Source organism: Cornus florida, unplaced genomic scaffold (genome assembly GCF_030987335.1).
Source record: "Cornus florida cultivar Cherokee Brave unplaced genomic scaffold, ASM3098733v1 CherokeeBrave_3.0.0_Hap2_Chr10, whole genome shotgun sequence".
Taxonomy (NCBI): Eukaryota; Viridiplantae; Streptophyta; class Magnoliopsida; order Cornales; family Cornaceae; genus Cornus; species Cornus florida.
This window is the reverse complement of record NW_026775580.1, coordinates 82,952,439-82,968,993: the sequence shown is the minus strand read 5'-3', so window position 1 is coordinate 82,968,993 and position 16,555 is coordinate 82,952,439. Positions and strand designations below refer to the sequence as shown.

General features: G+C 35.3%; 2 protein-coding genes and 1 non-coding gene across 4 annotated transcripts; 1 reads left to right on the top strand and 2 right to left on the bottom strand.

Moving 5' to 3' along the window:
• Nucleotides 1-994: 994 nt before the first annotated feature.
• Nucleotides 995-13,187, bottom strand: LOC132279343 (mitochondrial outer membrane protein porin 4). Of its 2 annotated transcripts, XM_059781301.1 has the most exons (8): nt 13,051-13,179; nt 11,780-12,034; nt 11,547-11,630; nt 10,813-10,880; nt 7,141-7,251; nt 6,929-7,015; nt 4,474-4,682; nt 995-1,744 (listed from the first exon to the last, which is right to left on the bottom strand). In XM_059781301.1, exons 3-8 carry the CDS (start codon nt 11,593-11,595, stop codon nt 1,435-1,437), a joined length of 834 nt encoding a protein of 277 aa, XP_059637284.1. In that variant the 5' UTR covers nt 11,596-11,630; nt 11,780-12,034; nt 13,051-13,179; the 3' UTR covers nt 995-1,434. The 2 variants fall into 2 exon arrangements, with proteins under 2 accessions (XP_059637284.1, XP_059637283.1); XM_059781300.1 differs by lacking the exon at nt 11,780-12,034 and having other exon boundaries at nt 13,051-13,187.
• A 1,395-nt stretch (nt 13,188-14,582) lies between these two features.
• Nucleotides 14,583-15,704, bottom strand: LOC132279009 (uncharacterized). Its single transcript, XM_059780926.1, has one exon. It carries the CDS (start codon nt 15,608-15,610, stop codon nt 14,663-14,665), a length of 948 nt encoding a protein of 315 aa, XP_059636909.1. The 5' UTR covers nt 15,611-15,704; the 3' UTR covers nt 14,583-14,662.
• A 187-nt stretch (nt 15,705-15,891) lies between these two features.
• TRNAV-AAC (transfer RNA valine (anticodon AAC)) lies at nt 15,892-15,965 on the top strand. Its single transcript has one exon. It is a non-coding gene; the product is annotated as a tRNA-Val (tRNA).
• The last annotated feature ends 590 nt before the right edge of the window (nt 15,966-16,555 follow it).

Sequence of the window (16,555 nt, the reverse complement as noted above, 5' to 3'; positions counted from 1 at the left end):
TTGAATTTATTTTATTTTATTTTTTTGAGGGGTTCATGCCAACCTATATTTAGATTTCATTATTATTTAAAAAAAAAAAAAAAAACAAAGACTTGAAGAAGATCTTTTCTTAATTAAAGAGGATAATATCCCTAACCCTTTTCTTAATTGGTGAATATTTCAAGATGGTATATAAGGGTACAATTTGGGCAAGTCAATTCAATTTGGATTCATTTATTTATATTTTATAATAAGAATCTTACACACTTATTTTATCATACAAGGTCTTAAGAAATTCAGCGCTCAAGTTTAGTTTGTCATTAAAATTTTAATCCAACCAAAACTCAAATTGAGCTTGAATCGTTTAATCTCAATCCAAACTTTGTGTTAAAACGTTAATAACAAGAGCGAAACCTAGCTGAGTTGACTAATCCAGCCAATCAACCCAATCTAACCGGACCAACAAAGTTTAATTTGAAAATAAAAAAATACATTCAACTTGAACTCGACCACACATTTTAGTTTGAGAATTATATTCCGGGAGTTGACTCAGATTTGGGTTAAGCCCTCAACTTACCGCTCAAGTTCCACTGTTCCACCTAGTGATGCACAAGAATCTTCTCCTCTTTCAATACCAATAATCCAACTCCATTGTTACTTTTAAGAAGTACACATCTTATAAATTCTTACCTATACTTTAAAACAAAAAAGAAAAAATCGGACGTTCTCAATCCTTCTACTTTCTCTTTGTAATTTAGTGGGCCCGTGCACGGGGCCATCAAAGCAGAGCCGTCCGTGTTTCCATGTGTGCCCGGTGCAGTCCATTCTCATGTGTGCACCGAGCACAACGAATATACTCTTCTTGACCCTCAGGAGATTACACAATTGGACCGACATTAGTAAGCATTATTAAGGCATCGAAGCATGCTTAGATGTGACTTATCTCATACAGTTAAATGTAACTGAACCCCAGTTAACTAAGGCAATCCACCATTCAGCAAATTAAAAGATTAAATGATTTCTAAACAACAAATATAAAAAATCAAATGAATGGTCAAATTAAATTATCCCATTATGATCTCACATAATCATAAACCTAGACAAAACTTGAAAAAAGATCGATCATTAAGCCAAAAAAAACTGCGATATCTTCAAACTCCAGTAACAATGATAGGATTTCAAATTCCAGTAACAATGTCACGATCATTATCATCTTTGCCTCAGTAAATATCTTCAAAACTGGGTTCAATTTCCCAATCAGTGCTCCGGAACAAATTCATCAATGAACCAGCTACATCCTACATCTTAGTTTTACAAAGACATGGGTAACACGTAAACCTCCTTGGGGTTTTAAAAAATGTAGATAAAACTATTACATCCAAGATATTAAGATTTGTAAATGATAAGAGGCATCTGCATTTTTTTTTTTTCATAAGTGATGAAGGCATCTGCATTTTAGGGCGCAAGAGCAAGAGCAAGACCCAACTTTGCCGGTGCCGCGTTGTTGGCCTTTGAGTCATACTCTGCTGAAAAAGTTAAGAAGGACTTGGTCCTCCATTCCCTCTGGCACAGCATAGCAACCTTTCCATCATCAGAAAACCTTGCTTTTAGTTTGGTGTAAGGATCGACTGCATGGGAGCTTCCAATGGTATAACTGTTCCTGTAAGTGGAAAACCTGTGTGTCATTTCAGCAGCAACCTCAGTTCCATTTAAGGGATTCACAGTGTGGATGTACGATGCCTTCAGCGTCTGTCCCTTGTCCGCCCTACACAGACGAGTCCAGTTGTTTTATTAGAAATGAATTGATAAAGCAAAACAAATCACATGTAACAGGGTGAACAATGAAATGACTATTATAAGCACAACTTTATATATCTTATGCTTTCTTTCTAGGACTGCTACAGTGCCCAATCAAGTCCAATGCAACAGAAAGTGAATCATGGATTGCCTAGGGGAGCCCAATCATGTCAAATTGGAAGCTAATTTAACTTTTGCTTCTAATAATAACATATGCAGGAGCCCTTGTGAAGGTATAGTTTCACAACTTTTTAATCTAAAATATTAGTCAAGTACCAAATGATCATGAGTTCCCCCATCAAAGTAACAAAATAGTAGCTAATTAAGGATAAAATTTTAATTTTGGACGCATTACCAAAACGTCCAAGGCACTTTTAGAATGGAGGGGGAAAAAAATTATAGGAAAAAAACTAATTAAAGGTCAGTATAAAATTTACAAAGTTTGATCATATAAACAAGAGATATAGAATGGTTAAGTAGAGAATTGACCATGAGAGTAGGAGAGTAATCAAATTGTGTATAGATAGCTATCTATATACATACACAAACAGGCTTATCATTGGTACATATTTGCCTATATAAAAGGCTGATTGTCATAATATAGTTTGTATAATTTAAATTTATTAAATTGCATACTATCAAAAATAACACACCCCCACCATGTCTGTATCCTACCTTTGGAAGATTTTCATCTCATTTGTGAAAAATATGGACTAATTAGGAGGAGGGGAGTGTGTCAAAGTATCTTTTTCTTCGTGACCATACTTTTATTCACACCCCCCATCCCCAACCCCCCCCCCCCCCCCCCCCCCACACCAAAATTGAGTCTATAGAGAAACTATTTTTGTAAACCACTCTAAAACTTTTGGATGTCACGGTATTCAGCCAGGCATGACTGCTCAAGAAAACACCCTAGTTTTTGACAATTGAAGGAAATGATGGATTTTTTTTTTCGATAAATTGAAGGATGGATAAAAGCCAATACCCAATATTTTGGAAGTGGTGGGAGGGGCATACCAGATACATTATAACTTTTAGCAGTATTTGCACAACTGATGGCCCCAAACTTCAGTCCACGTTCTCAGGCTGGTAACCCTAACTTCTACCACCACACCAAGAAATAGGTCAACAGATTTATAAGAAAAGACAGAGATAGAAAAGCAGAGTGAGAGGACTGAAGAGGGGTGTGGTGTTGGAGTCTGGAGATCTTCCTGCAAATAATTCAATGCTAGTCTAGTTGAATATTTTAAAGCGCACGTAGTGTACAGCTATGCATACTCTGAATAAAGTAAAGCACCTTAAGGCCATAAGGTCTTCTATAAAGGGCATTAAAGGCACGATGGCGACCCAAGCTTCTATCACTACACCAAGAAATAGGTCAAAGAAAAACCTCAACAGATTCATCAAAGAAAAAAGAAAAGAAAAGAAAGAAATATGGAGTGCCGGGGGGGAGGGGGGTGGGGTGTTGGAGTCTGGAGATATCCCCAAAAATAATTCAAAGCTAATCTAATTGAATATTTTGAGACACAGTTAGTGTACAGCTATGCATACTCCGATTTAACGTAAAAGCAGCTAAAGGCACCATAAAGGTCTTCTATAACAGGTAGAGGCCGCCTTTGGTTTGACAGTGGCTCTTGGGAATGCTGGACAATTTGAGGAAGAGTTGACAGATTGTTATTAATTGGTGTTGTATGTGTAAGAGGGATAGGGAGTCAGTGAGTCATCTTCTCTTACATTGGCCAGTGGTGAGGAATGTATAGGCTATGTTTTTTAGATTGCTGAAGTGCATTGGGTTTTGCTGAAGTCCACGATCTGTGTGCCCGAGGCTTGGAGGGGGTGCACAGTGAGAAGTCAAGTTCGAGACACATGGAGGGTCAAGCCCCTTTGAATTTGATGGGAGCTTTGGCAATAAAGACATAGGTCTTTTGATGGTGTTAAGACTCTGATATGGTTGTTAAAGCACCATATCCTGAGCTATCTCTTCTTTTGGGTTACAGGGAGGGTTTGTAAATCCTTGGAGGACTAGCTTCACAGTTAGAAAAGGACCAATAACACCACTGAGAATCAGATGACCCTCAGAGCCCTCCGCATAACATGTACAAGTTTATTAATAATTATGTGGTAAAGCGCACTGCAACACCGATTACAAAACACAGGTATCTGAGGACCTCAACAACCCGAACCATAAAGATCCCAAACCAGGCAACATAAGCACTCCTATTTTGTAATTCTGTCACATCAACCTCACTGACACATGCATGTTGGACATATTTGATTATTGGCATTGATAAAAGGTCATTCCTTTATGTGATATTCGTGATGGACATCTCTTATGTGTTGCCGGGTTGGACAGCAGTAGATTTCCTTCCAGAGGTTTTAATCAGGCTATGATTGCAGAAAAGTTCATTATTTCCACATGCACGTGCTAGACATCAAACATACCCATTATATATACATATATATGTTTGTAGACATGTTGTACAGTTAATTTCATACTCTTTCCTGAGGCAGACACTAGTAAACGTCCTTGTAGAGGTCTCAATCATGCTTTAGTACCAGAATAGTCACTTAACTATTGCACATGCATATTAACATACATCAAACATATTTTATATGTATGCATTTGAAAATTGAAAATTGAAAATAGAAAAAGGATATCCTTTCCAAGGAAAATAATTAAGATTTGGTGATACATACAGCATAAGCGCCACTGAAAAATCTGTCTTGTTAAAGCTGATACCAGTATTGTACTTGGTGAATGAAGAAGAAGCAGTATCAAATCCAACCTCGCCACCAAAAGTTAGATCCTTGGTCCCAAGTGCCGCAGAAAGCTCCAAAAGAGGGGCAGGATTCAAGCCAATACTGGAACTGATGGCTGCATGGTGATGAAGGTATTGCACATCCAGCTGAGAGGATACACAATAATCAGAAATTCGTCTAATAAGACTTCAAGAAATATTGATTCCCGCCTTAATATTCAAAACTTACACCGAAAATAAAAATTATTCCTGGCTTGCAAGCATTTTACACTATTAAACAAAATGAAAACCCAGGAAACTTTTTTAGTTCAATCTTTCATTTCATTATCATAAAAGAAAAGCCGACTTCCAAAGATCAAGCCCCATTGGTAACTTCCTTTTCTCAAGGAGACCATTTGATGACCTATGGCCAACATAGCTAAACCAACTGAGCTGCAATGCGTTATCACCTCAAAAGTTGTTGGACTTGATTATTATCCTGAAAAATCAAGTTCAACGAGTACAAACTGATAAGAATACACCCATGTAGAGCTGCAATGGATTTAGCTGTTTGTGAACAGCTTGAATTTGGCTCAAATTCAACCTTGTTCATTTAACAAATGAGTTGAGCTAATCCTGGTTTTAAGTCTCGTTTAGTTAATTAACTGTGTCCAAACAAGTCCAAGTCCTTTCATGGGGCTTGCGAACATGGGGCAGAGGCAACCATGGTAATTTACACATTAAATGTAGCTAGTTGTAAGTGAATATATATTATGTCCATTTATCATATCTAAAGCTATGGTAATTTTAATTGCAACGATCAGCTGAAGAATCAGATTAGAACATGTTATCCTGTGTAAAAATAATGCGGAAAATCTAGGCTAATATGCACAGGTTATGGTATCAAACATAAATATGTCATATGTAAGCTATCCCAATTACAACTTTGACTCATTGCATTTTGTATTAGGGTACATCACATTTATATCCCCTGATGTTCGTCAAAATAATATAGACCTATCTTCACCATATTTTATTTTGTAATAGGGTAAATTACATTTATATCCAATGATGTTCGTAAAAATCATATAGACCTATCCTTTTGTTTGAAAAATCACACTAACTTCACTAATCAGACATATTTACTTTGTAACAGATTCTCATATCAGTTAACAGTTAACATCAGTCAAAAACGATTTTTATTGACGTCAATACACACAAAATTTGCACTTATAAAACCAATCTCATGTAAATTTGTATTAAAAAATATTAAAATAATTTAATGGCAAAATAGAGAAATAAAATCTCACCCAGCAAGATTTAACAAAAGTTTCTGACAAGAGAATAAGTGTAATTTTTCAAAAAAAAATGGGGAAGACGATGTAATTTCGATAGAACTCAGATAGGTCAGCGTAATTTGCCCTTTGTATTAAAATTAACAAATGGTAGAATATGAAGCTACAAATGGTCAATTGAAATTCCCTCAATTCTGAATATATTTAAACATGAGCCAAGCTAGATCAGTAGCTTGTTGAGCACACACAGCTGGGATCAAGCAGCCAAATACTTGGCTCAGTACTTTTGCAACTTTAAACACATGTTCCCAGCTGGTTTGAACCTGATTTTACACCAGTCCAACCCTCCAAGATCACACAGCACCGATCAACCAAATTTCTAAGAATTAACATGATAATTCAAGATACTGGCCAATCCATTCATATATGCTAGGTTAGGTCAAATCTGCACTCAAATATAGGACAACATTCTTCCCAACCTCCATTAGAAGTTACCAAAAACCTAGTGAAACCGAGTGAATATGCTGGACAAATAAAAAAGACTTCAAAAATGAGATCTGCAGGGGACCTGAACTCCCAGTTGTTTTCATAAATTTTAAAATAATGTGCCATGTAAATGCTAGCATAGTAAAATACACACAAATGCAGACGAATTCGGTGTTGGACTACCACCAATTACATTCAACCTAAAGGTCCTTGTGGTGAACGGGATCTATTACAAGGTTCTTAGTAATTTTTCCTCCACAATACCGCTCCATCTGTCAGCAATATGATATTATCAGTATCATAGATCTTATCCAACCAGGGGAGAGCAAGGAACCACTCATTTTCTGAGTTTAGTTTCCTCTTCTCTTCATCTTCTCAATTTCTCCCTCCCACCTAAAATAATAATTTGCAATAGATATAAACATGCATTTATATGTCTTTTTCCAACTTAAGAGCCATTGTGGGCTGCATGGAATAGGAGATTAATAAATTTCGGCTGTCAAATCACATTGTGATAACTATACTGATATTCTTTTTCAAGGAAAAAGATGTATAGAACATATGCATATCCCTATGGTTCACACGCAGCAGACCATCATCAAAATTTCCCACTATAAGTTGTGAAGCACTGACCTTACTAGACTTGTCATCAGGTATGCTGAAGCTGAATGCTGTTTTGGTAAGTGGTAACATATCATTTACAGTCACTTTTGTAGAGACCTGCAATAAGTAAAAGAAAATGTAGTGATGCAGTTTGGGTCCTTTAATACATAAAGAGGATGCACAAAAATGTACTTGGAAAAACAAAAATTGTTGGTTTTAATGTAGAACTACTCTCTTCTTACATTACTATAGGTATCAACTTTCAAATCCACAGTAGCATTTCCACTCTTGTACTGGGTGCTTATGTCACCAACAAAAATTTGATCCCTCTTCAAACCAGTAGCCGTAAGTCCCTGCAATACAGAATTATTGTCCAAACAGGAAAATTATACAACTCCATGATATAGTTTGTAAAATCAACAGGAAAACAAATATCACAACTTTGTTTCATACGGCATAATTTATAAGCATCTTTCCTGTACACTAATGCAGTCCCAGGGCTGCTGTCAAAAACCCTGTTACAACAAGAAATAGAAAAAGATATATTTCCTTTTCAAATATTTAACTTTTCCTTTTGCTTCTTTAGTAAATAGAGGGCCTTCATTACAAAAAAATAACACATCTGCGGACATATGCTCAATCTAGATTGCCCCTACTAAATTGGTCATTTTTCTTTATTTTTGAAAATTCTGTTGCATTTGACTATATTTTGTACCAACTCTTCATGGAAATGAAAATGGAGTCAGAGGGTACACCTGTTATTAATCAAACTAAATTTTATTAAAAATGCATTATGCTTAAAATGTCAAATAATTTCATGCACATAAACCAAAAACAAATAATAAATAAATAAATATAAAATCCTTTCCTTTCAACCAAAGGCCTCGTAACATGAACATATTTGATTGATTCTTTTATAGAATGTTTGAAAGAGACGAGGGTATTACTTTTGTACACATAGACTATTGTATACATGTATTAGATATGTTGGTCCTCTATAGTGCCTTCAAAGTTCTAGCATTGACCACTTATCTATCAAATGTTTATAGATATAGAAATGCGCATATATATTTATAATAAGAATATAAAATTCATTAACACTTCACCTAGAACCTTTCATGAAAATGCCCCAATAGCAGAAACCTTCCTCATAAATTTTCTATACAAAATGATTAGTGACACAAATTCTTCTTCCATGAACAAACATAATAGTGAGTTATTTGTGTCCAAAAGGCAGGTACTTCACAACGCCTAAGAGTCAAATTCTAGACATGTCTGTAGAACTACACTTGTAATATATGCCAATGTACCAACTCTTCAACCAGAGGTGGATTTAAGTGCAAAATTTACCATATATTATCCTTTGAGATGTATGGCAGTAGCACACTATCATTTATTTATTTATTTATTTTTGATAAGTATCGCACACTATCATTTATAATATCCATACATGTAGTAAAAAGCCAGCATAAGTGATTATAATGTGGAACTAACTACTATCTGGGACAGGCAAGCACTGAGGGGGGGGAGGGGGAGGGGGAGGGCGCTAAGGTTTGTTTAAGCTCTCCAAAAAACTCAAACCTAATCATGTAGCATCACCATCTACACAGTACAGCTAAGCTATATGGCATCTCCAATGTGACGCTAACTATTCCTAGCGCATCTTCATAAATGGTTTAAAAAAAAAAAAGTGCAACAATTAAGGGGGAATAAAGGTGGTAATAAATTGATTTTTTTTTTTTTTTTTTTTTTTTTTTACAGTTATGTGACACCAAAATTGTTCTGGTGAAGATTGTGTCATATTTATCAATTTCATTATATGGTAATGTTCTTTAGTCATCAAAAAATGCATAGACTGAACTGACAACAGATAGTGGTCTGTTCTCCAATCATCAAGATGAAATGGGACAATGAACCAAAAATCTTTCAATGTTTTAGGGACCAAAACTTCTAGCAGTTCTAAGAAAACATGCCACCAATTTTTCTTTTTTTAAATTCAAATATTCAATATGATTGTATTCAGTCAACACTATAGTTTTTCTACTACATATACAATTAACATTGTAAACATATGGACCATTTGTTTTGATCTCATTTCATCAGAGAGCCTACTATTACGAGATCTTCAATTTGACCATGTAAATGTATTTGGTAGGAGGATTTGAGGTCCAATTCATAATATTGAGCAGAAAATCCATCACATTGGATTATTATTATTCCTAGTTCAATTTGTTATAATCCAGCATTTTTTGGAGGAATCTAACTACTGTAGTAACAGTATTATCCTAGAATAAATTTCAAAAACATTGCCTCTTAAAAACTTTGAAAGTGATAGTTTAAACCAACTCCAAAAAATTTTGAGTCCCAACTAATTGTGATTGGTAACAAAATATAATTTCTCAACATTTATCTATATCAAGAGCCAAATCCTCATTCTCGCATTCTTTTGGCATTTCTCTTTTCCTTGCAGGATATTCAACTAGTCGTACTATTTTGTAGGTGCAGTCATTACTCTTCATTGCAGATAATTTAACATATTGGCCAACTTTGACTCGTTGTATCCTTGATTAATGCCACCCCTGGCTTCTCACAACTGCGTTTATTTCTTATTCAATCTTTTTCTCATATTGACAATCATGCATCCAAAATTTCACATCTAACACACAATATTGTTTTTTATAATTGTTTCTTAATTGCTTAACGCTCTGAACCAAGCACACCCTTTCTTTTCTTTCTATGACTTGATTGTTACACTTTTTATTTTTTTATTTTGATAAATATGGCTTGATTGTTTCACTTAATTATACAGAACTCCAAAAGCATTAATCCGCTCCTAGTTTTACTCAAGTTACACCTATTTGAAGCTTCAGTTGTTTTAGGGATGAAAACTAAAGCCTTACATCTTACCCATTACCATATTGGATATTATGATATGTTAAAGGGCATCACCATTACCATGTTGGATATGATATGTCAAAGGGCGTCACCATTTGTTTCTAGGGTTTAAACCTATGAAAAGGCCTTATGGATGTAAAATAGAGTTCACCCTCCTCCCAACAAGACGGATGAATTTTTTTCAGAAATTCACCTTGTGTAGACAGTTCTCTTTCCTCTTTTATAATCTCTCTCTCTCTCTCTCTCTCTCTCTCTCTCTCTCTCATATGTGTCTCTTATATATCCTTCATCTTTCTCCACATAATACGTCTTTTGCTTAGTTTTTCATTGACCTTCACTTTCTTAATCTCCCATCCTCTTTCCTATAACTCCCTCCTTTCCTTCTTTTCTCTCCTTTCATGTTTTAAAGAGCCCATAAAGAATTTACCTCAGATTTATAAAAAAGTGGGGTGGTAGGTGATGTTCACTTCCATTGGCAACCTTCAAAAGGGGCATCAAAAAGCTTCCTAAAGATTTTGATACCTGAGGTAAATTCTTTATGGGCACTTTTTTATAAATCTAAGTAAAGTTGCCACAATAGCCAGCTTGACAACTACAATCTCGAGAAGACCAGGAAAGGTACCAAAGAGAAGGCCTTCACCACTCCAATGATCGATCAGAAACCGAAACAGAAGCACATCCACAGCAAACCTTTAACAACTCTTCTGACTCCTAGATCCCTTTCCATACACACAGCACCATTCGTGATCCATACCTCATTAATATACCAATTATTTTCGGGAATGTTAATCAATATGGTATAGACGAAGTCGATGACTAAATACCCAAAAATTTCAATGGCAGGAATCTACCCCATGGAACAATAAATTGGATGTAAAAGTAAATCAGCAGAAAATATATTAGCTCCAAAGTATATCAGATGAATTTTCTGGTGGGCTGCATGCTTGGACAATTCAAAATTTTCTTTTGAGAAGTGACAAATAAAGCAAAATGGCAAATGAATAGAAATTAGATCATACCAATCCAGTAGAGCTTGGAACTGACAAAGTAAACTTGTTATCAAAATTGTAATCTTTGGTCAAGAGGTCTGCAAGAATGCAAACAAAATTTTATGAATTCTGACACTTAGTAGCCACTAGGGCGTAGAATAGAAAAGCTTCTGGTCTATGGAATTTCAAATTCAATAACAAAATAATTGAAGAAATTTAATGACTAAAATTATTTGTAATTGTATATGGAAAACATTACTTCATGGTAATAAAATCTCAGATTCTATGGCTGTCACAAGGTTCTTGTACACAGTAATCATATCAATAATAACAATTACTTCTATCATGTTGAGGAAGACATAAAAAGGACACAACATATATGAGCGTAGAAGTTTTTATGTGTGTGTGAGTGTTTATATGGTATGTAAATGCATAATTTTGACTCTTTCCTATTCTAATATCCACTATAAACCATTATTTTGATTTTTTTTCCTTACAATTATATTTATTTCGTGATTAAAAGAAGTCTTACTCAATGAAAAAGGGTCATTGGTTACACAACCATGAAGCGTTGGCCATGTGTGCGCAATTAAGAAATTTATTTCAAATTATAGACACATCTTCAGAAGTGTCCAGTAAGTATCATGTGCAACACAACCATAGCTCCTCCCTAGGAGTGTCCGTGCTTCTTTAGAATAAATCTAATAATCTCTCAAACTTATATTTGGAACCCTTGGGAGAAAAAATTTCAAAATAAGAAATACCTTTCGCTCGTTTACCAATATCTGAAAATGGTGCCGGGCCGTTGCCCATCTCTAATCAAAATGATAAAGGTATTCCACCACACCCTAAGGATAAATTATTAGAATAGCATAGATTAGCGTTTACACAATAAGCATCTGACTTTAAAGGAAATGCAAAGATAAGTAAAAACATTCTTCAAGATATAAGAGCACAATATATTAACAAGTATAATACTGTGAATGCACTAACATACATGGAAGTGGGGGAATAAGGAGTCACACAATCTTTATAAGCATTTACGCCTCCTAAAAATTTGAGATACTCTGGTGACTTTAAGATAGAAAGCGGCGTCTTAGCAATTTATGCTGTTTAGATGCATTCCCTATTTTGTTTTCCCCACTACATGACTCCTAAGCAACTTGATGGCCAGATGCATTCAAGTTGTTAGTTGAATTAGCACGTACTTGTAAAGTCTTGATATTAAGATAATGGTAATTTGTTTTCTTTCCTGAAACAAGGAGGAAGAAAAAAAAAAAAATTTGACAACAACCAACCGATGAATAGTTAGTTGGATTAGCAAATATGCCATATATTTTGCCGTTCTCCAACAATACATTGCTAACTTACCATACCACCATTAAGAAACTTCACAACTATTAGCATATGATTAGTGTTATTCAAGCCAAAAAACTAGGACAAGTAAATAATGCAAGAGGCAAATAACCGATTGCTACATCCATGTGGATCCCACATAATTTCATTTCGTAGATTTTTTTTTTGTTGTTTTCCTTTCTTGTTGATTTGCCGGCTTCTGTTTTCATATTGAAAAGCATTTCCTTAATACACTTATCTATTCTTGAAAAAGCCCTTCCGTTTTTTTTCCTTGAACTATATTTTTCTATAACTTTTTCCTTTTATAAAAGAAAGTCCTCTCACCAAGATATAGGATAATGTAGGAAAGGTTACAGTGAATGTGGCATCCAAATAGTATATTTTTGTGAGCAAAACTAACTCTTCTTCACTCAAGACAGCCAAAATTTTGGGAAAAGAAAAAAAAAAAAGGCTTATTGAAGAGGATGTGTCTAATTTAATTTTTGGTACAGTGTGTCTAATATTATGGACAGACATTTCAAGGTAATCTGTGTATAAAAGTCACCTTCACTATTCTCAACACAAACTCCCAAAGCACCAAAAAATTAAGAAGACAAGTAATCAACGAATAAAACCACTTTATAGCCACCGCAAGAAGTATTTCACTATCTCCAATCCATATTTGAACCACCAAATCAATCGGTTAATAGAAATGCACAGATTCACTATAATCATATCAATCAACCAATTAAAACATATTACATCAAACTATGATTCTTATTGTTTCCAAGTAAGAACTGCAAAGAATCAAACGCGGCGTTCAAGTCGCTACTAAGCTTAAAGGTAGAAAATAAAATCTAAACCTTAATCTATAGAGAGAGAAAAATGTAGCACTATACAAACATATAGAGATATTTATCGAGAAGTTCTTACAGAGGATAGCGAAGAAGACGATGATCGCCGAGACACCTTGGAGATGCCTCTGCGACGGCTTCAGGAGAGGCCTATATGTTACTGTGTTCGTGTTTTTATGGAAAAAGCGAGAGGGGGGGAGGAAGAGAGAGAGAGTCCTATAAAGAAAGCAGAGGTAGCAAGACGAGCTGATCGAGGATTGATAAAATACCCTGTAGGTGAGTTCATTGTTTCGCTCTTGAGCCAAGGAGAGTGGAAAGGTAAGACAAAAGGCAACTCTCTATTGGCCGGTGAAATGATTGTGTCACGAGCAGGTGACGAGATTGTCTTAGTTAAAATGACATTTGTACCCAGGAGTTGATGGATCATAGAATGATTCTAAAATGGACCAAATCCAGAGTGTTGATGTTCGTATCTTTGGTGTCATGGTTCATATTTGGATTGTGAGGCTTATTTGATTATGTGGCCCAATTTATATCAACCTATATAAATTACGAAATTACTTACAATTAAGACAATTCTTTTTAAAGGAAATTCATACTCATTCTACTTTTAAAATTTATAGACTCAAGCATTAATCATTGTAGATTCAAAATTGTATTTCAAATAGGACCAATGGGTTAAACCTATTTCATACCCCATTCTGTATTTGCCGTTTGAGTTTAAGGACAAAATGACAAATACTTGGGGGCAAATGAGGTGAAAAATCAGGTAATTTTAATTAATTAATCACTCATACACTGGTGTCATCGACACTAAAAACTGATGTTTCAAGGTATTAACCCACTAAAGTTTTGATAATACTTCGTTGTGTATACACTCATGCCTACTAAATTTTAGGTGTAATTTGGTTGGCAAGAGAGAAGAATATTCTAATCCAATTAAACCCATTTGATAATAACTTTCTTATGATTTTTGCCATAATTTGAGACATAAATCAAATAATTCACGACTTATTCATCAAGGTGATTGGGGGAACTCATATACAGAATTGTTTTTTATTTTATTTATTTATTTTATCAAATTAGGGGAAGGAGACAAGAAATAATTGTCAAAATTGAACCCACTTCAAATTTTTAAATTTTTTTTTTTTTTTTTTTGGTCATAACCCACTTCAACTTCTAAAAGTCAAAGAGACAAGTAATGTATTTTTCTCCAGACAGTAAAATATCTTAAATTCTGGTTTTGTAGGTATCAATCTTCAAAAGAAGTCCAAATGTGTCCATGATCTTACGAAAATGAAAATTATTTCAATATGTTCCTTTTTTTCTCTTTTTCTTTTTGCCCTTTTTTCTCAACACTTTAAACTCAAGGAGTTCCATCTCTTAAAACAAGTCACTGCCAGAAATGGTCTCCCTAAAACCCATATGAGACCCTTTTAAATTAAAGAAGTGAATAAAATGCAAGTTTGTAAAAACTCAGTCTTCAATCGAGATCAAATGTAGTATCGATTCTCATTAATATAAAGAGAATATAATAAGTCAACTATGTTACAATTGGAAGCACCCTACCAAAAAAAGAAAAAAGTGACAATTCAAAGAACTTATGTCAAATGCAATGAAATTATCCTGTATAATTGTAAAATTTATTTGAATACTCCATCCAAAAGAATAATCATACCATAAAATATTACCTAAGGTATATGATACAATTTAGACGGTTTCAAATCCCGAGTAACATTGAAATACTGGAGTGTATGAATCCACTTCTCCTGAGTCTTCAACAGATGCACTGCAATGGTGTCCGGCCAAAGCTCATGCGTACACCTCGTCGGCGGCTCCGGATAATTATACATAGACCACTTAGCATTAAACCTGTTCTTAGCTCGGTGCCCGTTCCGAATCCAATCCCCGAAAACCTTATCCTCAGGCCCTTCCAAATGCTCTTTCGGAATCTCCGAAACCCTAATCCATTCCACAATGTCCCACGAAATCAAGTACCCCATGCCAGACATGTAATGAACAAAAGGGTCCATACTAGGGCATGGAATAACATAACCGAAGTACAAGTCCTCTCTAGGCAAAGGCCTCAAGGACTCGACCAACTTGTCCAACCTAAAATAAGCATCATCATCACCTTTCATCACATAATGGTAGGGCGGGTATGGTCCACTTCCATCATCAGTGTCGTTGAATATCTCCGGTAAGCTCGAAAAGTAAGTGTAGGTCTTACCCTTGTTCATGTTCTCTTTGCAGTTGAGAATTATGATATCATTGTAACGCATTATCTCGAGTGCTACCAACACTTTCTGGTCCTCCTTTGTGAGGTTGCAGAAGACGAACCTGACGTCCACTTTGGCGCCCACCGGAGACTGTGTGCCGTAGATGAGGCGGAGGAAGTGGCGGCGGCTGTATTGGTCCGGGAGTGTTAGAATGCCGAGGAGAATTCGGATTTCGTCGGGAGAGGTTGAATTTGAAACAAGGACATTGTTTGAAGATGATGAGTTAGAGAGAGCACATCCACCGAACTTTAAGAGAGCTTCGAATCGGACTTCGTTGATGGATGCTAAGATGCAAAGGAAGAGGATGAAGAAGAAACAGATGACGATGAAACGCCGGCCGTCCGGTTTCGAGGTCTTCATGGCATAAAATTGTTGAGAATGAGGTTGAGATTTAAGAATTTGGTTATGGCGAGGAAGAGAATTTGAATATAAGTGAGCCAAAATAAATTGTAATGTTTCTTAGATGTAAAGTTTTTGGCTGGCCATATCGTGCCATTGAATCTACCATTTTTGACTGACTTTTGATCCTTGAAGAAAGGCAAGTAGTGGAAAAAGCACTAAGTGGATGATTAGACGAATTTGCCCTTAACTCGGCTGAGTCTTTCTTTTTATTTATAACATACAAGAATGGGACACAAAATGGTTTCGTGGTGTAGTTGGTTATCACGTCAGTCTAACACACTGAAGGTCTCCGGTTCGAACCCGGGCGAAGCCATCTGTCTTAACCTTTTTTGTGCTTAATTTTTTTATCACCCAAAAAAAACAATCACAATATGTGAATCATTTTGTGATTGAGGGGGTTTTTGGTCTTTTCAGTACATGGACGGTTCTACAGCTCTCGCATGTTACATATATGCTTGTTTCTTTCTGTAATTCGTGAAATAAGGGCGGAAAAAGGTGGTGGAATTGAGCCTAAAAGTAGGCTTTTTCTTAATTGAGACTTTGAATGGGAACATTGCTTAGGAAGTGTCAATCGGTCAACTTTTTGTGATTAGGTATTTATGCAACAACATGTATTGCTTCCAGTGACGTAGTATTCACCACACTTCAATTAAAAGCCTTTGACCAAAGGAAAGTGCTTTAGAGGAGATTCCACAAGAAGACTCTCGTATATTTTATGCAAGCAGAGATATATTGAATGACAGACACGTGTATATATATATATACGTATGTATATATAGAGTAGTGTTCAATTGTTTCCTAATAAGGAAAAAGCAATATTCATAGATCTAATCCTGCTACCACGGGAGAATAATTATTTTAGAAAATTAATATTATTTTAATTAGTCATTAATTATTAAATAA